Below are 27,643 nucleotides of genomic sequence, written 5' to 3'. Positions count from 1 at the left end.
ACATTTCTATGCTTTAATATACCAATAACAATCCAATTTATCAAAGTACATCACTTTGCATTTTTGCACCTAAACTTTTAAAATACATATAGCTATAGGCATAACATATGGTTTTTCACTAATATATATCGAACAGTAAGAATAGTACAAAGTGTTTATTTCTTCTGTTTTTGAGTTCAAAACAAATTCATATGCTTTAATATATCAATAGCAATCCAGTTTAACAAAGAAAAATACTTTGCATTGTCCAAAAATTGTTTATTTCCTGTATATGTTTGATGAAAAAACCTTTGCATGCATGAATACAACAGTAACAATCCCGTTTTACAAAGAAAATCAACCTGCATTTTTTCACGTAAACTGCTCAAATACATCAGGCTATAGCGTCAACTTCACATGTGATTTTTCACCAATATATGGAACAGTAAGAATAGTCCAACAAGTATTTATTTCTTCTGTTTTTGAGTTGAAAACACCTTTGTGTGCTTTAATACACCAACAACAATCAAATTTATCAAAGAACATCACTTTGCATTTTTGCACCTAAACTATTAAAATACATATAGCAATAGACGTAACATTTGATATTTTTTTTTACCAATATATGGAACAGTAAGAATAGTCCAACAAGTATTTATTTCTTCTGCTTTTGAGTTCAAAACACCTTCATATGCTTTAGTCTATCAATTAGAATCCAATTTAAAAAAAAAATCACATTGCATTGTCCAATAAAGTGTTTATTTTTTGTATATATAGATGAAAACACCTTCATATGCTTTAATAAACCAATAACAATCCAATTTTACAAAGAAAATCACTTTGCATTTTTGCATCTAAAGTGCTACAGTACAAACATTTTTAGCAATACATTCATATATGATTGTTCACCAATATATGTAACAATACTAATAGTGCAAAAAATGTTTATTTATTATCTATTTTAGCTGAAAACACCTTCCAATGCTTTAGTATATCAATAATAATCCAATTTATCAAAGAAAATCACTTTTTATTTTTGTACCTAAACTGCTACAATACATAAGGGCATAAAGGCCTTACCTTCACATGTGATTTTTCATCAATATATTGAACAGTAAGTATAGTACAAAAAGTGTTTATTTCTTGTATATTTTAGCTGAAAACACCTTCATATGCTTTAATACATCAATACCAATCACATTTAGCAGTGAAAATCACTTTGAATAGTCCAAAAAAGTGTTTATTTCTTGTATATGTTAGATGAAAAAACCTTCATATGCTTTAGGATATCAATAACAAACCAAATTAACAAAGAAAATCACTTTGCATTGTCTGAAAAAGTGTTTATTTATTACATATGTCACATGAAACGACATTTGTATGCTTTAATACATCAATAACAATCCAATTTATCAAAGAACATCACTTTGCATTTTTGCACCTAAACTATTAAAATAGCTATAGCTTTAGCTGTAACATATGATTTTTCAACAATATATCGAACAGTAAGAATAGTCTAACAAGTATTTATTTCTTCTGTTTTTGAGTTGGAAACACCTTCATATGCTTTAGAGTATCAATAGCAATCCAATTTAAAAAAAAAAAGAATATCACATTGCATTGTCCAATAAACTGTTTATTTCTTGTATATATAGCTGAAAACATCTTCATATGCATTAATATACCAATAACAATCCAATTTTACAAAGAAAATCACATTGCATTTTTGCATCTAAAGTGCTACAGTACAAACATTTATAGAAATACATTCATATATGATTGTTCACCAATATATGTAACAATAAGAATAGTCCAAAAAGTGTTTATTTATTGTATATTTTAGCTGAAAACACCTTCCTTTGATTTAGAATATCAATAACAATCGAATTTATCAAAGTAAATCACTTTGCATACGGCTCTAAGACAAAAGGCTATAGCATTAACTTCACATTTGATGTTTCACCAATATATGGAACAGTAAGAATGTTCCAACAAGTGTTCCAAGAAGCCACAAGAAAAGACATTTCTATGCTTTAATATACCAATAACAATCCAATTTATCAAAGTACATCACTTTGCATTTTTGCACCTAAACTTTTAAAATACATATAGCTATAGGCATAACATATGGTTTTTCACTAATATATCGAACAGTAAGAATAGTACAAAGTGTTTATTTCTTCTGTTTTTGAGTTCAAAACAAATTCATATGCTTTAATATGTCAATAGCAATCCAGTTTAACAAAGAAAAATACTTTGCATTGTCCAAAAATTGTTTATTTCCTGTATATGTTTGATGAAAACACCTTTGTATGCATGAATACAGCAGTAACAATCCCGTTTTACAAAGAAAATCAACCTGCATTTTTTCACGTGAACTGCTCAAATACATCAGGCTATAGCGTCAACTTCACATGTGATTTTTCACCAATATATGGAACAGTAAGAATAGTCCAACAAGTATTTATTTCTTCTGTTTTTGAGTTGAAAACACCTTTGTGTGCTTTAATACACCAACAACAATCAAATTTATCAAAGAACATCACTTTGCATTTTTGCACCTAAACTATTAAAATACATATAGCTATAGACGTAACATTTGATATTTTTTTTTACCAATATATGGAACAGTAAGAATAGTCCAACAAGTATTTATTTCTTCTACTTTTGAGTTCAAAACACCTTCATATGCTTTAGTCTATCAATTAGAATCCAATTTAAAAAAAAAATCACATTGCATTGTCCAATAAAGTGTTTATTTTTTGTATATATAGATGAAAACACCTTCATATGCTTTAATAAACCAATAACAATCCAATTTTACAAAGAAAATCACTTTGCATTTTTGCATCTAAAGTGCTACAGTACAAACATTTTTAGCAATACATTCATATATGATTGTTCACCAATATATGTAACAATACTAATAGTGCAAAAAATGTTTATTTATTATCTATTTTAGCTGAAAACACCTTCCAATGCTTTAGTATATCAATAATAATCCAATTTATCAAAGAAAATCACTTTTTATTTTTGTACCTAAACTGCTACAATACATAAGGGCATAAAGGCCTTACCTTCACATGTGATTTTTCATCAATATATTGAACAGTAAGTATAGTACAAAAAGTGTTTATTTCTTGTATATTTTAGCTGAAAACACCTTCATATGCTTTAATACATCAATACCAATCACATTTAGCAGTGAAAATCACTTTGAATAGTCCAAAAAAGTGTTTATTTCTTGTATATGTTAGATGAAAAAACCTTCATATGCTTTAGGATATCAATAACAAACCAAATTAACAAAGAAAATCACTTTGCATTGTCTGAAAAAGTGTTTATTTATTACATATGTCACATGAAACGACATTTGTATGCTTTAATACATCAATAACAATCCAATTTATCAAAGAACATCACTTTGCATTTTTGCACCTAAACTATTAAAATAGCTATAGCTTTAGCTGTAACATATGATTTTTCAACAATATATCGAACAGTAAGAATAGTCTAACAAGTATTTATTTCTTCTGTTTTTGAGTTGGAAACACCTTCATATGCTTTAGAGTATCAATAGCAATCCAATTTAAAAAAAAAAAGAATATCACATTGCATTGTCCAATAAACTGTTTATTTCTTGTATATATAGCTGAAAACATCTTCATATGCATTAATATACCAATAACAATCCAATTTTACAAAGAAAATCACATTGCATTTTTGCATCTAAAGTGCTACAGTACAAACATTTATAGAAATACATTCATATATGATTGTTCACCAATATATGTAACAATAAGAATAGTCCAAAAAGTGTTTATTTATTGTATATTTTAGCTGAAAACACCTTCCTTTGATTTAGTATATCAATAACAATCAAATTTATCAAAGTAAATCACTTTGCATACGGCTCTAAGACAAAAGGCTATAGCATTAACTTCACATTTGATGTTTCACCAATATATGGAACAGTAAGAATGTTCCAACAAGTGTTCCAAGAAGCCACAAGAAAAGACATTTCTATGCTTTAATATACCAATAACAATCCAATTTATCAAAGTACATCACTTTGCATTTTTGCACCTAAACTTTTAAAATACATATAGCTATAGGCATAACATATGGTTTTTCACTAATATATCGAACAGTAAGAATAGTACAAAGTGTTTATTTCTTCTGTTTTTGAGTTCAAAACAAATTCATATGCTTTAATATGTCAATAGCAATCCAGTTTAACAAAGAAAAATACTTTGCATTGTCCAAAAATTGTTTATTTCCTGTATATGTTTGATGAAAACACCTTTGTATGCATGAATACAGCAGTAACAATCCCGTTTTACAAAGAAAATCAACCTGCATTTTTTCACGTGAACTGCTCAAATACATCAGGCTATAGCGTCAACTTCACATGTGATTTTTCACCAATATATGGAACAGTAAGAATAGTCCAACAAGTATTTATTTCTTCTGTTTTTGAGTTGAAAACACCTTTGTGTGCTTTAATACACCAACAACAATCAAATTTATCAAAGAACATCACTTTGCATTTTTGCACCTAAACTATTAAAATACATATAGCTATAGACGTAACATTTGATATTTTTTTTTACCAATATATGGAACAGTAAGAATAGTCCAACAAGTATTTATTTCTTCTACTTTTGAGTTCAAAACACCTTCATATGCTTTAGTCTATCAATTAGAATCCAATTTAAAAAAAAAATCACATTGCATTGTCCAATAAAGTGTTGATTTTTTGTATATATAGATGAAAACACCTTCATATGCTTTAATAAACCAATAACAATCCAATTTTACAAAGAAAATCACTTTGCATTTTTGCATCTAAAGTGCTACACTACAAACATTTTTAGCAATACATTCATATATGATTGTTCACCAATATATGTAACAATACTAATAGTGCAAAAAATGTTTATTTATTATCTATTTTAGCTGAAAACACCTTCCAATGCTTTAGTATATCAATAATAATCCAATTTATCAAAGAAAATCACTTTTTATTTTTGTACCTAAACTGCTACAGTACATAAGGGCATAAAGGCCTTACCTTCACATGTGATTTTTCATTAATATATTGAACAGTAAGTATAGTAAAAAAAAGTGTTTATTTCTTGTATATTTTAGCTGAAAACACCTTCATATGCTTTAATACATCAATACCAATCACATTTAGCAGTGAAAATCACTTTGAATAGTCCAAAAAAGTGTTTATTTCTTGTATATGTTAGATGAAAAAACCTTCATATGCTTTAGGATATCAATAACAAACCAAATTAACAAAGAAAATCACTTTGCATTGTCTGAAAAAGTGTTTATTTATTACATATGTCACATGAAACGACATTTGTATGCTTTAATACATCAATAACAATCCCATTTATCAAAGAACATCACTTTGCATTTTTGCACCTAAACTATTAAAATAGCTATAGCTTTAGCTGTAACATATGATTTTTCAACAATATATCGAACAGTAAGAATAGTCTAACAAGTATTTATTTCTTCTGTTTTTGAGTTGGAAACACCTTCATATGCTTTAGAGTATCAATAGCAATCCAATTTTTAAAAAAAAGAAAATCACATTGCATTGTCCAATAAACTGTTTATTTCTTGTATATATAGCTGAAAACATCTTCATATGCTTTAATATACCAATAACAATCCAATTTTACAAAGAAAATCACATTGCATTTTTGCATCTAAAGTGCTACAGTACAAACATTTATAGAAATACATTCATATATGATTGTTCACCAATATATGTAACAATAAGAATAGTCCAAAAAGTGTTTATTTATTGTATATTTTAGCTGAAAACACCTTCCTTTGATTTAGTATATCAATAACAATCGAATTTATCAAAGTAAATCACTTTGCATACGGCTCTAAGACAAAAGGCTATAGCATTAACTTCACATTTGATGTTTCACCAATATATGGAACAGTAAGAATGTTCCAACAAGTGTTCCAACAAGCCACAAGAAAAGACATTTCTATGCTTTAATATACCAATAACAATCCAATTTATCAAAGTACATCACTTTGCATTTTTGCACCTAAACTTTTAAAATACATATAGCTATAGGCATAACATATGGTTTTTCACTAATATATCGAACAGTAAGAATAGTACAAAATGTTTATTTCTTCTGTTTTTGAGTTCAAAACAAATTCATATGCTTTAATATGTCAATAGCAATCCAGTTTAACAAAGAAAAATACTTTGCATTGTCCAAAAATTGTTTATTTCCTGTATATGTTTGATGAAAACACCTTTGTATGCATGAATACAACAGTAACAATCCCGTTTTACCATGAAAATCAACCTGCATTTTTTCACGTGAACTGCTCAAATACATCAGGCTATAGCGTCAACTTCACATGTGATTTTTCACCAATATATGGAACAGTAAGAATAGTCCAACAAGTATTTATTTCTTCTGTTTTTGAGTTGAAAACACCTTTGTGTGCTTTAATACACCAACAACAATCAAATTTATCAAAGAACATCACTTTGCATTTTTGCACCTAAACTATTAAAATACATATAGCTATAGACGTAACATTTGATATTTTTTTTTACCAATATATGGAACAGTAAGAATAGTCCAACAAGTATTTAATTCTTCTGCTTTTGAGTTCAAAACACCTTCATATGCTTTAGTCTATCAATTAGAATCCAATTTAAAAAAAAAATCACATTGCATTGTCCAATAAAGTGTTTATTTTTTGTATATATAGATGAAAACACCTTCATATGCTTTAATAAACCAATAACAATCCAATTTTACAAAGAAAATCACTTTGCATTTTTGCATCTAAAGTGCTACACTACAAACATTTTTAGCAATACATTCATATATGATTGTTCACCAATATATGTAACAATACTAATAGTGCAAAAAATGTTTATTTATTATCTATTTTAGCTGAAAACACCTTCCAATGCTTTAGTATATCAATAATAATCCAATTTATCAAAGAAAATCACTTTTTTTTTTTTTGTAACTAAACTGCTACAATACATAAGGGCATAAAGGCCTTACCTTCACATGTGATTTTTCATCAATATATCGAACAGTAAGTATAGTACAAAAAGTGTTTATTTCTTGTATATTTTAGCTGAAAACACCTTCATATGCTTTAATACATCAATACCAATCACATTTAGCAGTGAAAATCACTTTGAATAGTCCAAAAAAGTGTTTATTTCTTGTATATGTTAGATGAAAAAACCTTCATATCTTTAGGATATCAATAACAAACCAACTTAACAAAGAAAATCACTTTGCATTGTCTGAAAAAGTGTTTATTTATTACATATGTCACGTGAAACGACATTTGTATGCTTTAATACATCAATAACAATCCAATTTATCAAAGAACATCACTTTGCATTTTTGCACCTAAACTATTAAAATAGCTATAGCTATAGCTGTAACATATGATTTTTCAACAATATATCGAACAGTAAGAATAGTCTAACAAGTATTTATTTCTTCTGTTTTTGAGTTGGAAACACCTTCATATGCTTTAGAGTATCAATAGCAATCCAATAAAAAAAAAAAAAGAAAATCACATTGCATTGTCCAATAAACTGTTTATTTCTTGTATATATAGCTGAAAACATCTTCATATGCTTTAATATACCAATAACAATCCAATTTTACAAAGAAAATCACTTTGCATTTTTGCATCTAAAGTGCTACAGTACAAACATTTATAGAAATACATTCATATATGATTGTTCACCAATATATGTAACAATAAGAATAGTCCAAAAAGTGTTTATTTATTGTATATTTTAGCTGAAAACACCTTCCTTTGATTTAGTATATCAATAACAATCGAATTTATCAAAGTAAATCACTTTGCATACGGCTCTAAGACAAAAGGCTATAGCATTAACTTCACATTTGATGTTTCACCAATATATGGAACAGTAAGAATGTTCCAACAAGTGTTCCAACAAGTCACAAGAAAAGACATTTCTATGCTTTAATATACCAATAACAATCCAATTTATCAAAGTACATCACTTTGCATTTTTGCACCTAAACTTTTAAAATACATATAGCTATAGGCATAACATATGGTTTTTCACTAATATATATCGAACAGTAAGAATAGTACAAAGTGTTTATTTCTTCTGTTTTTGAGTTCAAAACAAATTCATATGCTTTAATATATCAATAGCAATCCAGTTTAACAAAGAAAAATACTTTGCATTGTCCAAAGATTGTTTATTTCCTGTATATGTTTGATGAAAAAACCTTTGCATGCATGAATACAACAGTAACAATCCCGTTTTACAAAGAAAATCAACCTGCATTTTTTCACGTAAACTGCTCAAATACATCAGGCTATAGCGTCAACTTCACATGTGATTTTTCACCAATATATGGAACAGTAAGAATAGTCCAACAAGTATTTATTTCTTCTGTTTTTGAGTTGAAAACACCTTTGTGTGCTTTAATACACCAACAACAATCAAATTTATCAAAGAACATCACTTTGCATTTTTGCACCTAAACTATTAAAATACATATAGCAATAGACGTAACATTTGATATTTTTTTTTACCAATATATGGAACAGTAAGAATAGTCCAACAAGTATTTATTTCTTCTGCTTTTGAGTTCAAAACACCTTCATATGCTTTAGTCTATCAATTAGAATCCAATTTAAAAAAAAAATCACATTGCATTGTCCAATAAAGTGTTTATTTTTTGTATATATAGATGAAAACACCTTCATATGCTTTAATAAACCAATAACAATCCAATTTTACAAAGAAAATCACTTTGCATTTTTGCATCTAAAGTGCTACAGTACAAACATTTTTAGCAATACATTCATATATGATTGTTCACCAATATATGTAACAATACTAATAGTGCAAAAAATGTTTATTTATTATCTATTTTAGCTGAAAACACCTTCCAATGCTTTAGTATATCAATAATAATCCAATTTATCAAAGAAAATCACTTTTTATTTTTGTACCTAAACTGCTACAATACATAAGGGCATAAAGGCCTTACCTTCACATGTGATTTTTCATCAATATATTGAACAGTAAGTATAGTACAAAAAGTGTTTATTTCTTGTATATTTTAGCTGAAAACACCTTCATATGCTTTAATACATCAATACCAATCACATTTAGCAGTGAAAATCACTTTGAATAGTCCAAAAAAGTGTTTATTTCTTGTATATGTTAGATGAAGAAACCTTCATATCTTTAGGATATCAATAACAAACCAAATTAACAAAGAAAATCACTTTGCATTGTCTGAAAAAGTGTTTATTTATTACATATGTCACGTGAAACGACATTTGTATGCTTTAATACATCAATAACAATCCAATTTATCAAAGAACATCACTTTGCATTTTTGCACCTAAACTATTAAAATAGCTATAGCTATAGCTGTAACATATGATTTTTCAACAATATATCGAACAGTAAGAATAGTCTAACAAGTATTTATTTCTTCTGTTTTTGAGTTGGAAACACCTTCATATGCTTTAGAGTATCAATAGCAATCCAATAAAAAAAAAAAAAGAAAATCACATTGCATTGTCCAATAAACTGTTTATTTCTTGTATATATAGCTGAAAACATCTTCATATGCTTCAATATACCAATAACAATCCAATTTTACAAAGAAAATCACTTTGCATTTTTGCATCTAAAGTGCTACAGTACAAACATTTATAGAAATACATTCATATATGATTGTTCACCAATATATGTAACAATAAGAATAGTCCAAAAAGTGTTTATTTATTGTATATTTTAGCTGAAAACACCTTCCTTTGATTTAGTATATCAATAACAATCGAATTTATCAAAGTAAATCACTTTGCATACGGCTTTAAGACAAAAGGCTATAGCATTAACTTCACATTTGATGTTTCACCAATATATGGAACAGTAAGAATGTTCCAACAAGTGTTCCAACAAGTCACAAGAAAAGACATTTCTATGCTTTAATATACCAATAACAATCCAATTTATCAAAGTACATCACTTTGCATTTTTGCACCTAAACTTTTAAAATACATATAGCTATAGGCATAACATATGGTTTTTCACTAATATATCGAACAGTAAGAATAGTACAAAATGTTTATTTCTTCTGTTTTTGAGTTCAAAACAAATTCATATGCTTTAATATGTCAATAGCAATCCAGTTTAACACAGAAAAATACTTTGCATTGTCCAAAAATTGTTTATTTCCTGTATATGTTTGATGAAAACACCTTTGTATGCATGAATACAACAGTAACAATCCCGTTTTACAAAGAAAATCAACCTGCATTTTTTCACGTGAAATGCTCAAATACATCAGGCTATAGCGTCAACTTCACATGTGATTTTTCACCAATATATGGAACAGTAAGAATAGTCCAACAAGTATTTATTTCTTCTGTTTTTGAGTTGAAAACACCTTTGTGTGCTTTAATACACCAACAACAATCAAATTTATCAAAGAACATCACTTTGCATTTTTGCACCTAAACTATTAAAATACATATAGCTATAGACGTAACATTTGATTTTTTTTTTACCAATATATGGAACAGTAAGAATAGTCCAACAAGTATTTATTTCTTCTGCTTTAGGAGTTCAAAACACCTTCATATGCTTTAGTCTATCAATAACAATCCAATTTTAAAAAAAGAAAATCACATTGCATTGTCCAATAAAGTGTTTATTTTTTGTATATATAGATGAAAACACCTTCATATGCTTTAATAAACCAATAACAATCCAATTTTACAAAGAAAATCACTTTGCATTTTTGCATCTAAAGTGCTACAGTACAAACATTTTTAGCAATACATTCATATATGATTGTTCACCAATATATGTAACAATACGAATAGTGCAAAAAATGTTTATTTATTATCTATTTTAGCTGAAAACACCTTCCAATGCTTTAGTATATCAATAACAATCCAATTTATCAAAGAAAATCACTTTTTATTTTTGTACCTAAACTGCTACAATACATAAGGGCATAAAGGCCTTACCTTCACATGTAATTTTTCATCAATATATCGAACAGTAAGTATAGTACAAAAAGTGTTTATTTCTTGTATATTTTAGCTGAAAACACCTTCATATGCTTTAATACATCAATACCAATCACATTTAGCAGTGAAAATCACTTTGAATAGTCCAAAAAAGTGTTTATTTCTTGTATATGTTAGATGAAAAAACCTTCATATGCTTTAGGATATCAATATCAAACCAAATTAACAAAGAAAATCACTTTGCATTGTCTGAAAAAGTGTTTATTTATTACATATGTCACATGAAATGACATTTGTATGCTTTAATACATCAATAACAATCCTATTAATCAAAGAACATCACTTTGCATTTTTCATCTAAACTATTAAAATAGCTATAGCTATAGCTGTAACATATGATTTTTCAACAATATATAGAACAGTAAGAATAGTCTAACAAATATTTATTTCTTCTGTTTTTGAGTTGGAAACACCTTCATATGCTTTAGAGTATCAATAACAATCCAATTTAAAAAAAAAAGAAAATCACATTGCATTGTCCAATAAACTGTTTATTTCTTGTATATATAGCTGAAAACATCTTCATATGCTTTAATATACCAATAACAATCCAATTTTACAAAGAAAATCACTTTGCATTTTTGCATCTAAAGTGCTACAGTACAAACATTTATAGAAATACATTCATATATGATTGTTCACCAATATATGTAACAGTAAGAATTGTCCAAAAATTGTTTATTTATTGTACATTTTAGCTGAAAACATCTTCATATGCTTTAATATACCAATAACAATCCAATTTATCAAAGAACATCACTTTACATTTTTGCACCTAAACTATTAAAATAGCTATAGCTATAGCTGTAACATATGATTTTCAACAATATATCGAACAGTAAGAATAGTCTAACAAGTATTTATTTCTTCTGCTTTTGAGTTGAAAACACCTTCATATGCTTTAGATTATCAATAACAATCCAATTTTAAAAAAGAAAATCACATTGCATTGTCCAATAAAGTGTTTATTTCTTGTATATATAGATGAAAACACCTTCATATGCTTTAATAAACCAATAACTATCCAATTTTAGAAAGAAAATCACTTTGCATTTTTGCATTTAAACTGCTACAGTACAAACATTTATTGCAATAAATTCATATATGATTGTTCACCAATATATGTAGCAATAAGAATAGTCCAAAAAGTGTTCATTTATTTTATATTTTAGCTGAAAACCTCTTTATAAGCTTTAATACACCAATGATAATCCAATTTTACAAAGCAAATCACTGTATTTTTGTATCTAAACTGCTACAATACATATGTTTATAACCTTTCATTCATGTCTGATTTTTCACCAATATATGGATCAGTAATAATGTTCCAAACAGTATTTATTTCTTCTATGTTAGCTGAAATCACCTTCTTATGATTTAATATATACAATAACAATCAAATTGTACAAAGAAAATCACTTTGCATTTTTGCATTTAAACTGCTACATTAAATACATTTATAGAATTCCATTCACATATTATTGTTCACCAAAATATGTAACAGTAAGAATAGTCCAACAAGTCTTTATTCAAGTTTTTGAGTTGAAAACACTTTTATATTGTAAGGGCAGGATTCAGGCCGAGGCCCCCTCCGGCCACCAGAGGGAGGCCTCTAGTAAACCTCACCACTAATCATGCGTAACAGCCTACAGCTGGGCTAGAGCTTATATAAGCCCAGTGATCCAGTCATTCGGTGCTGGGTCTTGGCCAAAGTTCTGAGCCAAACTCCTAGCCTGCAATGTGAGGTATTGAGGTCTGTGAACTCTCGTGATCCACTTTCCTTCTTGTCTGCGAGGATGTTTGTGTTTATACATGTTCTTTCTCCAGTTTTCTCTCTCGAGTCTGTCTCTCTCTCCTGAGGCTTCCCTTAGCCATTCAAGTTCCTCTCTGTTTTCTGGTTTTGTTTGGGGAGTTTCATTTTGGTTTTCCCCAGTGTATCGGGGTTTTCATTTCTTCCCATGGCTTCCCTGCTTGCAGAGGCATCAAACACAGAGACCAGAGATCAGTCGAGGCTCTCGCAGAGCTCTGTGCACCCTTAGTCCTGTTCATGTGAATGACGAGCAGGGAGAGTCTGAATCCCAGCCAATGCAGCTAGGACACACCCGCCTTTCATGAAGTGAATGTTACACTCAGTTGCGGGAGCAGAGGTGTCTGTATTGCAGAAGCGTGGGTCATCTCCGCCCAGCTTCTCCCTCTCTCCAGAAAGAAGACAAACATCCATCAGGGGAGGGAGGACCTCTGACAGACTCAACCAGTCCTTCCCAAGCTCAGTGGTTGTTCCTCAGCACCACAATGGCTTGGGGAACGTCTGAAACACATCTCCAGGCATTTGTGGACTCTTGGGCAGTGGGCAACCTTCTCAACAGGGGTTGTTAGTCATCAGACCCGTCCAGTCACGTTGCGATTCGGCGCACACACTAATTACATTGTACTGTTCATTATCCATGCTCCCGAATTGCAACTGATTTTGGGGTACCCCTGGCTTCAGCGACATAATCCTCAGGTAAACTGGCTGAGCCAGTCGGTGCTATCATGCGGTTCGACATGTCAGACCTCCTGCCTGCAGCCACCCAAACCCTGGTCTGGGGCTGGTCGCAACCCCGACAGTCTGGATCTGTTTCGAGTCCTCCAGGAATACTGGGATCTTAGGAGGCATTTAGCAGACAGAAGGCCCTACTATTGCCCCCCCCACCGGCCATACGACATGGCCATACACCTCCTCCCGGGCTCCAGTCCCCCTAGAAGCCGCTTTTTCTCCCTTTCGAGCCCTGAATGTCAAGCAATGGAGGAATCCAGGAAGTCTTAGCCTTAGGATTCATCTGACCATCTGCTTCCCTGGCTGGTGCGTTTTTTAAATTTATTCATTTATTTATTTATTTTTTGTCGGGAAGAATGATGGTGGGTTACTCCCCTGTATAGACTACCGGGGCCTTAACAAGGTGACTGTCAAGGATCGTTATCCTTTATCCCTCATGACCTCAGCATTTGAGGTGCTGCAACAGGCCTCCATTTTTACCAAATTGGACCAAGGGAGATGAATGGAAGATGGCATTCATCACCCCCTCTGGGCACTGCGAATACCTGGTTATGCCATTTGGGTTGATGAACGCCCCTGCTGTGTTCCAGTGGTACATCAACAAGGTCCTAAGGGAGGCCCTTGACAGATACGTGTTCGTCTACTGTTTGGCTGTATATTAGGATGTCATCAAGTAGACGAACACGTCACCCATGTTAGGTGGGTCCTCCAGCTTCTGCTTGAGAACCACCTCTTTGTCAAGCTGGAGAAGTCAGTGTTCTATACCCAAACCATCTCCTTTTTGGGATTTATTGTCTCCCACAATAAATTGTGCATGGACCCTGCCAAGGTGTGGGCTGTAGAGAACTGGCCTAGACCCACCTCAATGCGTTTGGTTCAATGCTTCCTGGGCTTCACAAACTTCTACCGCAGGTTTGTCAAGAACTTTAGTGCAGTTGCAGCCCCACTGATCACGTTGACCAGGAAAGCGTCGGGTCGGTTCTGATGGTCCACCAAGGCCCAGCAGGCGTTTGATGAACTGAAGCACCATCTGATCAAGTCCCCTATTCTGCAGCTCCCTGATGCCGAGCTTCCATTTGTCATTGAGGTGGACACATAGGAGGTGGGCGTTGGTGCAGTTCTGTCCCAACGGTCCACAGAGGATGACAAATTGCATCCCTGTGCCTACTTCTCTTGACGTCTGTCCCCAGTGGAATGGAACAATGTGGGTGACTGCGAATTGCTGGCGGTCAAGCTTGTGCTCGAGGAGTGGAGGCATTGGCTGGAGGGAGCAAAACACCCCTTTCTGGTCTGGACAGACCATAAAAACCTGGCCTACAAACAGCAGGCCAAGCGACTTAATCCGCACCAGGCCAGATGGGGACTGTTCTTTGCCCGGTTTGATTTTACCATATCTTACCAGCTGGGCACTAGGAACATTTAAACCAGATGCCCTCTCTCGGCATTGGGAATCCTCGCTGCCTTCTGCACCACCCTCGACCGTTATACCTGGGGCCTGCATCGTAGTGCCACTCCAGTGGGGGGTTCAGAAGGAAGTATGTCAAGCTCTCCTTACTGAATCAGACCTAGGTGGAGGCCCGCCGGGACGGCTGTATGTCCCTAAGGCAGTTAGCACTCAGGTCCTCAAGTGGGGACATGCATCCCCCTTTTCTGCGCACCCAGGAGTCACATGGATGCTTGAGTTACTCCGTCAGCCATTTTGGTGGCCCCACATGGAACCCGACATCCGAGCATTTGTGAACTCCTGTCGCACCTGCGCTCAGTGCAAGGACCCCAGGACAAGGTCTGTTGCACCCACTAGCTGTGCCTTTGTGCCCTTGGTCTCACCTGTCGCTTGACTTTATTACAGGGCTGCCCCCATCAAGGGGCAACACGGTGATTTTGGTGGTCGTAGACAGGTTCCCCAAGGCTGGCCACTTCTTTGCACTGCCTAAACTGCCATCAGCAAAGCAGACAGCCAAGTTATTGCTTAACCAGGTGGTCCATCTTCACGGGCTGCCTAGCGACATCATGTCAGACCGCAAGCCTCAATTCACCAGCCAGTTCTGGGGGGCCTTCTGTGGGTTCTTGGGGGTGGAAGCAAGCTTGTCCTCCAGCTTCCACACCCAATCCATCGACCAAGCCAAAAGGGTTAATCAGGACTTGGAGCACACCCTCCGCTGTCTGGCCTCTTCCTGTCAATCCTCTTGATCTGAGCACCTATTATGGGTGGAGTTTGCCCACATCACCCTGTGGCACTCTTCCTTAGGCATGTCACCATTTGAGTGCCAGTACGATTATGCTCCACCCATGTTTCCTGGCCAAGAGGCTGACGTGGGTGTTTGGTCTGCTGAGCAGACAGGCGTTGCCACTTCGCCTGGCAATGGGCACGCAGTGCTCTTGTCTGCCGCTGCTGATCAAAAATGAGACGGCGACTAGCGCCAACTTATCGGCCAGGGCAGCGGGTTTGGCTAACAGCCAAGGACCTGCCTTTGCCTGTTTATACCTGCAAACTCGCCCCTCGCTACATAAGGCCATTCAAGGTTCTTTACCGCATAAACCCTGTTTCTTATTGCCTTGACCTTCCCCCGTCATTGCGTGTCCACCCCACTTTTCACGTGTCTCGCCTTAGGCCTGTGTTGTGTTCGGTGGGCTCCTCCGACCGGCCGGGTCCATGCATGGTGGATGGTGCACTGGCGTACATGGTCGAGCGTCTCTTGGACTTCCGGCAGGTTCGTGGTGGAGTCCGGTATTTGGTGGACTGGGCGGGATACGGGCTACACCTCACTTGTCTGCGAGGGTGTTTGTGTTTTTATACATCCCCTTTACAGTTTTCTCTCTCTCGAGTCTGTCTCTCTCTCCCGAAGCTTCCCTTAGCCATTCAAGTTCCTTCAAGTTGTCTGGTTTTGTTTGGGAAGTTTCAGTTTGGTTTTCCCCAGTGTGTTGGGGTTGCCATGGTGTCCTTTGTTCTTCTGTTTTCCATGCTCCGCGTGGTTAGATTTTTTTCCTTTTTTGTTTTACCTGGTCCAAGATCTAACTGTTCTGCACACGGGCCCACCATTGTTAGTGTGCTTGCTCACCCAGTAGGCTGTTGGTGTCGTCACCTAGCTGACCTGGGTTCAAGCCAATAACAATTCAGTTTTACAAAGAAAATCACTTCGCATTTTTGCACCTAAACTGCTCAAATACATATGTACGTAGTGTTAACTTCACATATGACTTTTCACCATTGTATGGAAAAGTAATAGTCCAAAAAGTGTTTTTCTTCTGTAAAGTAGCTTATGGCTCAGAAGCATAACCCTAAAAAGAAAAGTATATACAACTCTTGAATAAAAGCAATATTGTTGATGTTAAGGAAATGTCACTACATGCTTAATTCCTATTTAATTCCTGCTCCATGTTTTGTATGCAGCTCCCCTCAAGCACTTTTCAGGGTCACCAGCTGTGTTCTCACCCTGCCCTGATGCTACCCCTGGTAACCTGTACACACTAATACACCACTCTATTAGTCAGAATAGTCTTATGCAGGGATCATAATGTCTAGTACAGAGACAATGCAGGAATTTACAGTTAATGTTTGCACAGTTTTAAACACCTGTTTAAACCAAGCAGAACGATAAATGTTATGAACTGGATCACAGGGGCTAGATATGTTTACCCAAATTCTCCATAAAATGCATTTCAGCACCTGCTGAGTGCATGCACTGTGTTCACTGTTATTATCTCTGGGTAATGTAGTCCCTCACCTGATGTGTTTCTCACCAGGAAATAGAGATCAGAAAGACTAACAAGCACATTGTCAAAAACAGAAATGGCAGAATCAGATACCAGAGCAGTGGTTTTCTCTGAATTACATTACTGAATGTTAGATTATTAATCATGTCCTTTTAGGGGGTTTGTGTTAGTTTGTCCACCCAGACTCCCCCAATTCCATGTCTCAGGAAGCATGATACCCTAAAGTAGATACAAACTCCCTAAAGTAGATACATGTTTTTACTAATGCTAAAATGATATATGTTGCTGTTTTTATAAAGTTATGCATTGTTTAAGTGTAATAAGAAAACAAGACAGCTGTGATAATCTCCTCAGAAACAGAAGGGAAGGCCTACTTGAGTTATGAGCAGGGAAAGACTGGAGTCAGTGGAGAGACTGGAGTCACTGAAGAGAATAGACAAGAAGCAAAGTAATTTTCCCATCCATATTAAAAAGGTTCTGTAGCCCCTAGTTAAACCATAAAACAAAAACCACACTACACTTTATACAGGAGGGAGACAGAGGAGCTAAACACTTTAGTATTGCCATGAGATGACCTGAGAAACCTGGTGTACAGCTCAAGAATCATACAAAGGAGGAATTTAAAAAAAAAAGCTTTTTGCATGTTGCACCTTCATGATCTCACAACAAGCTTGCACATACAGTACAAGCCGAGTGCCTGCGTCAATTCTTTAGTAAGCAGAGAGAAACCGCACGTCTTTTATTTCGAGTTAGCATTTGGCGTCCTCTAGTGACGGTCAAGCAAAACCGGTCCATAAAAACATCTGTTTGAACCTTAGCTGTCAGACTGTTCTCTATTAGGGCTTTGAACTGGTGGCTGGTGAAAATAAGTGAGGATGTTTGTGATTTTCTTAGTTTCAGCAACTATCCTAATACAGCTTAACACATACTACTAGTGCCCTGTGAAACAGCCAGTAATTATTTAATTGGCATTAAAAACCAGGCTAATAATAAATGACAGTTGTTTTTAGTTGCAGTTCTCTAAAGTGCTCTGATAGAAGGCACAGTATGCATCATTAGTTTACAACCTGAGTCTTCAAGAATAAAAAGAGTAATTTTAGTACACTAAACAAAGAAATTTGGAATTTCTGGAGACCCAGATATTGCTGGATGATGTCTTATGCTACATACAAAGAAAGCTAATGTGATGCAATTTCATGCATGATCTTTTAGTTTATGTGGCATCCACGTGTTTGTTAGAGAAACTTTAAGTTAAGAATTTTGGCTTGCATGTCTTTTTGTTTTGAGACGTGAAATTAATGTCAGAGTAAAAAAGTGTGTATAGTTTGTTAAAACATTTTTAAATAAATACAAGACTTGCATTTTAAAAATATATATGCTGTCCTCAAGTCCTCCTAGGAAATTCCTATTTACTAGTTCGTAATTACAGGTAATTAGAGGTCGTAATTACAAGACATGGTTTGTGTTAAAGTTGTTTTTTGGTCTGGGGAAAAAGGGATGCCATGAGAACTCCTTTTGTAGTTACTTTTTGTTTTTGTATCATTTGCCTTGCTGAAAGAAAGCGAAGCAAATAAGGCACGCATTAGTGTTCTCATGATTTAGCTTTGTTGCTATTCCCCATAAACATAAGTGCAAGTTGCACACAATGTATACAAGCTTGAAATGAACATTTAACATTCAAAACTACTGTTAATAATCTTTAAAACCTTTTTACCGTCTACTGTAGGAGAAGCATCCATACAGACATAACGTTTTGGTTACTGGCACGGCCACAACGTTTTGGTTACTGGCACGGCCACAACTCGAAGAGTCGGGCCTTAACAAAAAATCTGAGTTTGCCCGCTAGTAAAGCTAATTTACAAATAAGTAGCTATTGAGATTATATATATATATATATATATATTACAGGGAGGGCAGCACCCTAGCGCCCTCTGTGGACCAGCTGCCACTGATTAAGGTTAGGGCTTCTTTAACACTTGTGAGTTCTGTATTGTTGTAGACTGCTCTTACTGTACTACAGTAGACAGCAGTACTACATTTCAAAGGCCTCTGCTCCTCTTTGATGGCTGGGCTGTGTCACAGTAACATGTCATTTTAATGTGTCATATTAATGTGCACTAGCCAGTCACATCATGTGTACAATTAATCTGCTGAACTGCTAAATAACATTCAGAATGTCTGTTCTGTTTTTCCACTCATCCCACTTACCCTTCACTTTAGCTGTAGTTACAGAAAACATGAAACCATCCACTAGTCCACCTCCATTCTGTTAGGGCTCAAAACTCTACAAATACAACACAAGGTGATATACATTTAGATATGAAAAGGTGAACCCCAAAACAGGTGCTAACCTGGAAAGAGAATTTGGATGGTGCCCAAGCAAAGAGAGAAAATAACTCACCACAATCCTAATCCATATTATAACCCTCTTACCTAATCCTAGCATAAAAGACAAGGGAAAAAACACTAACCAAATACGCGTTTACACTGAATAAACAAAATTGTTTAGTGTTAGCGCCTGCCCACTTACCTAATGTGTTTAGACAATTATGCACGAACCTACGTCCTGTACAGTGTAGGTGCACACACTGTTCTCAAGATCAGAATTTTTATCCGAAGTCAACTCAGAAGTACATAAACTAACAGCAAATGAGTGAATGCCAAGCAAGCACAAACAGGTGAGTCCCAAGAGCGATAGTGCCCCCTTCTGGGTGTCCCCCCAGATGAAGCAATGATAATTGATAGGATGAAAACTGTGATAATGGACAGAGACGGAAACAAAGGGAAACCCCAGGAAATCCCAGCAACAACCCAAATATGTAACAATTATCATAGACAATCATTTCACAAATTACCACAGACAATCACTTCACTGTTTCTATTCTTGTCTAATTACAGAAAAACTTGTGAAAATTAATTTGTGGTTATTTTTTACATTAGAGGTACAGTACACTTTAAGACATTTTGGAGATTAGATTAAAAAAAAAACCTGTTTGGTTCCATTATGACTCTTTTTACACTCATAACACGACAGAGCAGTACTGGGAGGAAAACTCAAATCAGAACGATAAACAGTGACTCTTGAAGTAGATCTCTGGGTTCTTGTAGAACAGTTGGTATACATCAAGCAGAAGTGAGTTGTGAAGGAGGAACCAGAGTTGGGCCTCTGTCAACTAGATGCAAGCTATGTCCAGTAAAACCCTAACACCAGCATCTCCGTTTGGGTGTTAAAGGTTTGTGTACGGGTAGAGACATCCTAAGCTGTTTTGTAGCTCTTTGTGATGTTCTGAGTGAGGTGGCAAGCTGCCAGTCAGGAGTGTTTCAGCACTATATCACCACTGTAGTAGAGACTAAAGGGGTAATCTATATTTCACCACAGGAGATATAAAAGCGCGAAACCCATGAGCCAAACATCACAGGCATTAATGCCAACAGTAACAGCAGTAACAGAATGCAACAGAATGTAGTGACAACACTTTACAAAGTAATTTGTATATATTTAACACTGAACATTACATTCATCAAGACTGCAGCAGGATAATTTAAATTGACTGTCACGGAATGCTCCCCTTTCCACTGTTCACATGGTACGGCCCTCCACGTGCAGTGGATGTTCATTGTCTCCCTTGTAACCATGCCCTCCTTGTTAGCACACACTTGCACATGCTTTATTGTGTTATGTTTGTATGTATTTAAACCCCTGTTGGTGTGTGCATCCTTTTTGGTCTTTGATCTTGATCGTGTTCAGGTTCATGTTGCACACTGTTTGTGAGCTGTGTCCAACGTTGCCCATGCTCACCTTGCCTGTTCTATGTGAGTGCCACTGTGTTCCGTTAATCGTGTTTGTGTAATAAATGTCCCCATTGAGGGATTCTGTGCGACCTGATCCTTGCCCTGCGGCACTCAGGCCATTACATCGACATTCTGGGAGTGTTTTTTTTTTTTGTTTCTAGTGCTGTATATTGTATTACATTGCTGATTAACTGTACACTTATCAATTCATAAATAATTAATAGATAGACTCTAGTATCAGTAAACAGAAATGAACTCTTAGGTAATTACTATTAATTTACTTGTAGGTAATTCCTTGTACTTTAATAGTATGGGTAAGGGCACCCACTGTGTACTTTTGGGGCTTCAAAGGAGAATACATAATAGTAATGTATTAGTTATTAATATTTGATTTTCAGTGTACACACAGTGTAAGAAACCAATAGACATGTCGCTATCACAATATTTAAAAATGAACAAATAATCATACATTTGTCATCACAATGGTTTATTATAGTGAAGAAGAACTGAAACTTACCCTCAGTTACTTATTACTCAGTCAACAGGGAGGTGTTAACAACTGTTAAAACAGCTCAAGGAAAACAAAATAAACAAGTTTTGAAAATTGGTACAAACTATATACATTTTTTTCCAAGCTGTGCATTACACAAGTTAAATGGACTCTGTGGAAGATCTTTGCCTTCACAATTGAAAATGGTAGTATGCGCTATTAAACCTTACTTACATTTACCTGACACTTAGTCAAAGCATCTTACAATTATGACTGAGTACAACTTGAGCAATTGAGGGTTATGGGCCTTGTTCAGGGGCTCAGCAGTGGCTACTTGAACCAGCAACCTTCCAATTATAAGTCAAATACCTTAACCACTGAGCTACCACTGCCAACAGGACTGTTATTTAAACAGTAACCAAGGAAACCTTAAATACATAGGTACACCACAACAGTTCAAGATTGCTTGTGGAATTATTGTACTTTTATTAGCATTGCAGTTCATTATTTTGATGTCTATTTAATGCAAAATGATATGGAAACAATTGACTTACTTTTTACTCAGTAATTAATTTAAGCATTAATTAGCCAATGAATTAGGGACTTAATTAGGGAACCATCATTCATATAGATACCACACTGATTCACAATTGCTTACTTACACTTTAGTATTAGTAGATCGTAGATAGATAATAAATTATTGTAGTGTTGAGTAATTAATGAGGAACTACTTTGGGGATGCTTGATTACGTACTCAGAAATACGGAGAAATCAGTGTTTAAGCATTGATTAAGGAACCATATTGTAACGTGTTATCCAAAAAACGTCTCTAAAGAATCTTTAACAAATCAATTTTTATGTTTATGCAAAGCTCACTAAGCCCCTCCAAGGACAACAGTAAGATCCAGACTGTTCACAGCAGTTTTGCTGATTCATTAATAACGGTTTTTGCCTCAGTATAAGTGACACCTTTGTAGGTGCCACTGATGGGAAACTCCAGAACATTGTTGTTAAAGCAGGTAATTTGAACACTGCCAGTGTAGGGGAGATCTATGGTGACACGGCCAATTGTGATGTCTACATCTACTACTTTCCCTGGAGGAACTTTGACAGGGAAAGAGAACAGCTCAGTTTTTTCTTCAGAGTTCTCTAAACCACATGTGCTTTCAGTACTCACAGTAAAACCAAACCCAGTTTTTATTTCAACAACCTCAGGAATGCCTGCCTGCACTTCAAAGCTGAAGTTGAATTCAATCTTGTTGGTCACAGACCAGGATGATGTTTTGATTATTTTTTTTGAGGATTCTATTTTGTATTCTTGCATCTCACTAGTATTGTTGTGGTAAGTCATTGATTTGATTTCCTCAACAGCCACCTTGGGTATCACACTATGAAGTGTGGGATAATTCACATTCTTTAACACAGTAGACTTGATGGTGTTTATAAATTTGAAACCCAAGCTATCAATGTCTGAACCTGCTCTTCCTACAACTCCCATGCAGATTCCAGAACCAATATCAATTGGATATTCTGTTTTCAGCCCCCAGTCTGTCATACGTGCAAAAAACTCTGGGGAGCGATTGGTCTTGAACTTGATGGCACCCAGACGTGTTCCAGCTCCATTTCCCCACAGTGAGAGAGAAGTGAAGTGCTCTCCATCTTCAAATGTAAATTCTTTAAAGTCCCCGGCAGGATTTCCGAATTCCCTGCACTGGCCATCAGTAAGCCACACCTTTATGGCCTTGATCTGCCAGCCTCCTGCCCACACCCATATCTTTCGCAGAGTTGCTCCATTGCCAATACCATCAAAATGAAATTTGCTACCACCTTGCCCACCAATCATGAGCACTGGCGCCAGGTATGACATGGTCTTGCTCTTAATCTGAATCTTAAAAAGACAAGACAATTACTGGATAATAGGTCCTTTGGCCTCAAAACACATTATCTATGAACATATGGTAGGTATATATATCTAAGGTATGGTAGGTTTTGTGCTGATAGCATGATGATAGCATGATTAATCCATCTCACAATAATCACTGGTTTATTTATAAAGTTACTACTATAAATCTTAAATTGCATGCACCATTCCATCAAGTACAGTAAACATACTTACAGAGAGATTTTGAGTAGGGGATAAAAAGATTCCTTCCCAAGGTATTGTTGTGTAGTGTCAGCTGCAGGTTGGGTGCTCTCTTAAATACAGCAGATAAAGTAGGCGGAGTCTGATGTTGGCTGGGACTTCTGAAGAAATCAGGTTGGTGAGTGAGATCTTCAGTTATATCTGGAAAGTATATCTCTGCTGGAATTTGCTTTGGTTAGTTGAGTCCCAACAGTTTTACCACAGGTCACTCCCTCTGAAGACACAGCTGCCTCACCAATGTCGAGTCGATCTACTGCAGTTACCCAAGAGCACAGGAGCTTCCTTTCACTTTAATAGGACATACCCTGGATTCCTTTTCTATGAGCAGTTCTCTCTCTCTTTTGCTGCACCCTCTTCCTGTGTCTCACTGTCTCCTGCTCTCTCTTTCTTTGTCAGTCTCTAAAATAGATGCACTATATTGCCAAAAGTATTCACTCACTCATCCAAATCATTGAATTCAGGTGTTCCAATCACGTCCATGCCCACATGTGTATAAAACCAAGCACCTAGGCATGCAGACTGCTTCTACAAACATTTGTGAAAGAATGAGTCGCTCTCAGTAAATTCCACCATGGTACTGTGATAGTATGCCACCTGTGCAACAAGTCAAGTCATGAAATTTCCTCGCTACTAAATATTCCAGTCAACTGTCAGTGGTATTATAACAAAGTGGAAGCGATTGGGAATGACAGCAACTCAGCCACGAAGTGGTAAGCCATGTAAAATGTGTGGTGGAATTTTGAACATGATAATACATGATCAAATAATATTTTCCATCACAAATGACAGAGCGGGGTCTGCGCTACAGGCCTCCAAACTTCATGTGACCTTCAGATTAGCTCAAGAACAGTGTGTAGAGAGCTTCATGGAATGGGTTTCCATGGCCGAGCAGATGCATCCAAGCCTTACATCATGAAGAGCAATGCAAAGCATTGGATGCAGTGGCGTAAAGCACGCCGCCACTGGACTCTAGATAAGTGGAGACATGTTCTCTGGAGTGAACAATGCTTCCCCGTCTAGCAATCTGATTTTCAGGAGAACGGTACTTGTCTGACTTCACTGTGACAAGTATATAGTTTGGTGGAGGGGGGATTATGGTGTGAGGTTGTTTTTCAGGAGTTGGGCTCAGCCGCTTAGTTCCAGTGAAAGGAACTGTTAATGCTTCAGCACACCAAGAGATTTTGGACAATTTCATGCTCCCAACTTTGTGAGAACAGATTGAAGATGACCCTTTCCTGTTTCAAAGCAAGGTCCATAAAGACATGGATGAGCGGGTTTGGCGTGGAAGAACTTGACTGGCCTGCACAGAGTCCTGACCTCAACCTAGAACACCTTTGGGATGAATTAGAGCGGAGACTGCGAGTCAGGCCTTCTCGTCCAACATCAGTGTCTGACCTCACAAATGCGCTTCTGGAAGAATGGTCAAAAATTCCTATAAACACACTCCTAAACCTTGTGGAAAACCTTCACAGAGGAGTTGAAGCTGTTACAGCTGCAAAGGGTGGGCCAACATCATATTAAACCCTATGGATTAAGATTGAGATGTCACTCAAGTTCATATATGTGTGAAGGCAGACAAATACTTTTGGCAATATAGTGTATTTGCCTCTCATATATTGTTTTTCTCCTTGCTTTGTTATGAGTCTCCAGTGAGAAATGCTGCCAGAACATTGTGTGTGTGTGTGTGTGTGTGTGTGTGTGCGCGTGCGTGCGCACACGTGTTATATCTTTGGCTACCATCCCCACCCACTTATTAAAATCTGAACTGTTTTAAAACAATTGCTGCTAATTTGCCAGATGTTCACAGGGCTGGGTTAGAGGCGCTGTGTGTCTGTCATTAAGGAGTTGTCAGGGACGGGCTGACATGAGTGCGTGAGCGTAAGGAGCGTGTGAGTATGTGTGGGGCAGTGGATACAGAGCCTATGAACAATGGGATCTGAGTGTGTGGGTGCTGAAAGGGGAAAAAAAAGCATGTCTCTCCAAACCTGATGAAAAATGGTAAATCTTTATTCCAGTAAAAGCAGTAGCAAACTACAGTAAAGTACTAGTACTGTGGGATCAGCGACTCTGGACTGAACCCCCAGTAATGGAACTGGTCCCACAGCAAAAGCCTTTGTGACTCTTCCTCCTTTTCTTTTTTATTTGCTAAATAAGTTGAGGCCTCCTTATTTTGGGGGGGACTCCCTGCTTTGGATTTTTATTTTGACAATGCCATTGAGTGCAGCGGGGTGAGCCAGTCAACGAAGGCTCCACATTATAATTTCTTAGTGTTAACTGTCTATTACATAACTAACACAGGCCCACCTCTGTGCTGATGAGTGTGATCCAGCAAAAATGATCAATACTTCTCTCAGCTGCTCAGCCTGGGACATACATAAACCCACCTGAGGGAGCGGGGGTGAGGTTTAATGGAGAGAGAGCAATGAAGAACAGGCGAGTGCAAGTGTGAAGGAGAGAGAGGGAATGAGAGGGAAAGAGAGATGGGGAGATGGTGGGGGTAGAAGCTGGGGAGTTTTAATACATTTTTGAAGAGTGAATCTTGCTGAGTAGGTTAGTCAGTAATGTTGTAGCAACCATAAAAAAACAAACACTGAGTCCAGTGCAATTTGAATCAGAAAACATCTGATACCAGCACAGGCACTGGCCCCAGTGCAGTCAATGATCCATGCATAATCACTGACTCCAGTGCAATTTTAACCAGAAAAGTGAAAAACTACTGACTAGTAGGGAGAGGATGATAGTGTTAAATGCTGAACTGTAGTCGACAAACAGCATTTTACCATAATTACCCCTCCATTTGTCCAGGTGGGTCATTGTGGTGTGGAGCAGATGTGTAATTGCATCATCAGTGGAGCGGTTGTGGTGGTATGCAAACTGCAATGGGTCCATGGAGGCTGGCAGTGAAGATGTGATGAAATCTCTGGCTAGCTTTTCAAAGGACTTCATCACAACCAATGTGAGGGCAACAGGGCGGTAGTCATTGAGGTCGGAGGGTCGAGGTTTCTTCGGGACGGGGACGATGGTGGATCACTTGAAGCTGGACGGGACGATACCGAGCGTCAGGGAGAGATTGAAGATGTCGGTGAATACCGGTGCTAGCTGGTTTGCGCAGGCTTTGAGGACTCTCCCGCAGATACCATATGGTCCCGCCGCCTTCCTGGTATTCACCCTTTTAAACACATTCCTCACGTCACTATCCGTGATGATAAGAGGGCGCTGTTCTATGGTGGGCTCTGCGCATGCGCCGTTGTTTGCGCCAATAGTCCCATTAGCACTAGTGCTGTTAGCATTAGCGCTGCTAGCATTAGCGCTGCTAGATGTAGCCTCGAAGCGAGTGAAGAATGTGTTCAGCTTGTTCGCCAGAGACTCATCCGCACTCATCAGTCCAGAGGGTGGGCTCCCGCAGTCCGTGATCATCCGTAGTCCCTGCCACAGGGATCTAGAGCCACTCTGCTGGAACTGTGTCTCTAGTTTCCTCCCGTAGCGCCGCTTCGCCTCCCTCACCGCCCTGCGCACTCCGTATGCTGCAGACTTGTACTCGTCCGTGTTCCCGCTGATGATCCCCGCGTTGTAGGCAATTGTAATGCGAGAGTTCAGAGCCTCGCGGATGGTTTTGTCCACCCACGGCTTCTGGTTGGGAAACTTCTTGATTGTGGTTCTTGGAATCGTGTTGTCCACCAGTTTCCCAATAAACCCTACTACTGCCCCTGTAAACTCGCTGACGACATCAGTGCTGCGCCGGAACATGTCCCAGTCTGCGTCATCCAGAGCGTCCTGCAGGGTGGCCACCGATTGGTCTGTCCAGCGCGCTACCTCCCTCTGAACCGGAGCATCCCGTTTGTTTATATTTTGGTGG

At 36.4% G+C, this 27,643-nt stretch overlaps 1 protein-coding gene across 2 annotated transcripts; it reads right to left on the bottom strand.

The window, feature by feature from the left end:
• Positions 1–21,624: 21,624 nt before the first annotated feature.
• On the bottom strand, positions 21,625–26,700 carry LOC113568157 (aerolysin-like protein). 2 transcript variants are annotated; one of them, XM_035530283.2, is made up of 3 exons: positions 26,568–26,700; positions 23,761–23,888; positions 21,625–23,532 (listed from the first exon to the last, which is right to left on the bottom strand). In XM_035530283.2, exon 3 carries the CDS (start codon positions 23,509–23,511, stop codon positions 22,558–22,560), a length of 954 nt encoding a protein of 317 aa, XP_035386176.1. In that variant the 5' UTR covers positions 23,512–23,532; positions 23,761–23,888; positions 26,568–26,700; the 3' UTR covers positions 21,625–22,557. The 2 variants fall into 2 exon arrangements, with proteins under 2 accessions (XP_035386176.1, XP_035386175.1); XM_035530282.2 differs by lacking the exon at positions 26,568–26,700 and having other exon boundaries at positions 23,761–25,583.
• Positions 26,701–27,643: the final 943 nt, after the last annotated feature.

This window comes from Electrophorus electricus, chromosome 5 (genome assembly GCF_041902795.1).
Source record: "Electrophorus electricus isolate QZ-2024a chromosome 5, ASM4190279v1, whole genome shotgun sequence".
NCBI lineage: Eukaryota > Metazoa > Chordata > Actinopteri > Gymnotiformes > Gymnotidae > Electrophorus > Electrophorus electricus.
This window is presented reverse-complemented; position numbering and strand designations above follow the sequence as displayed.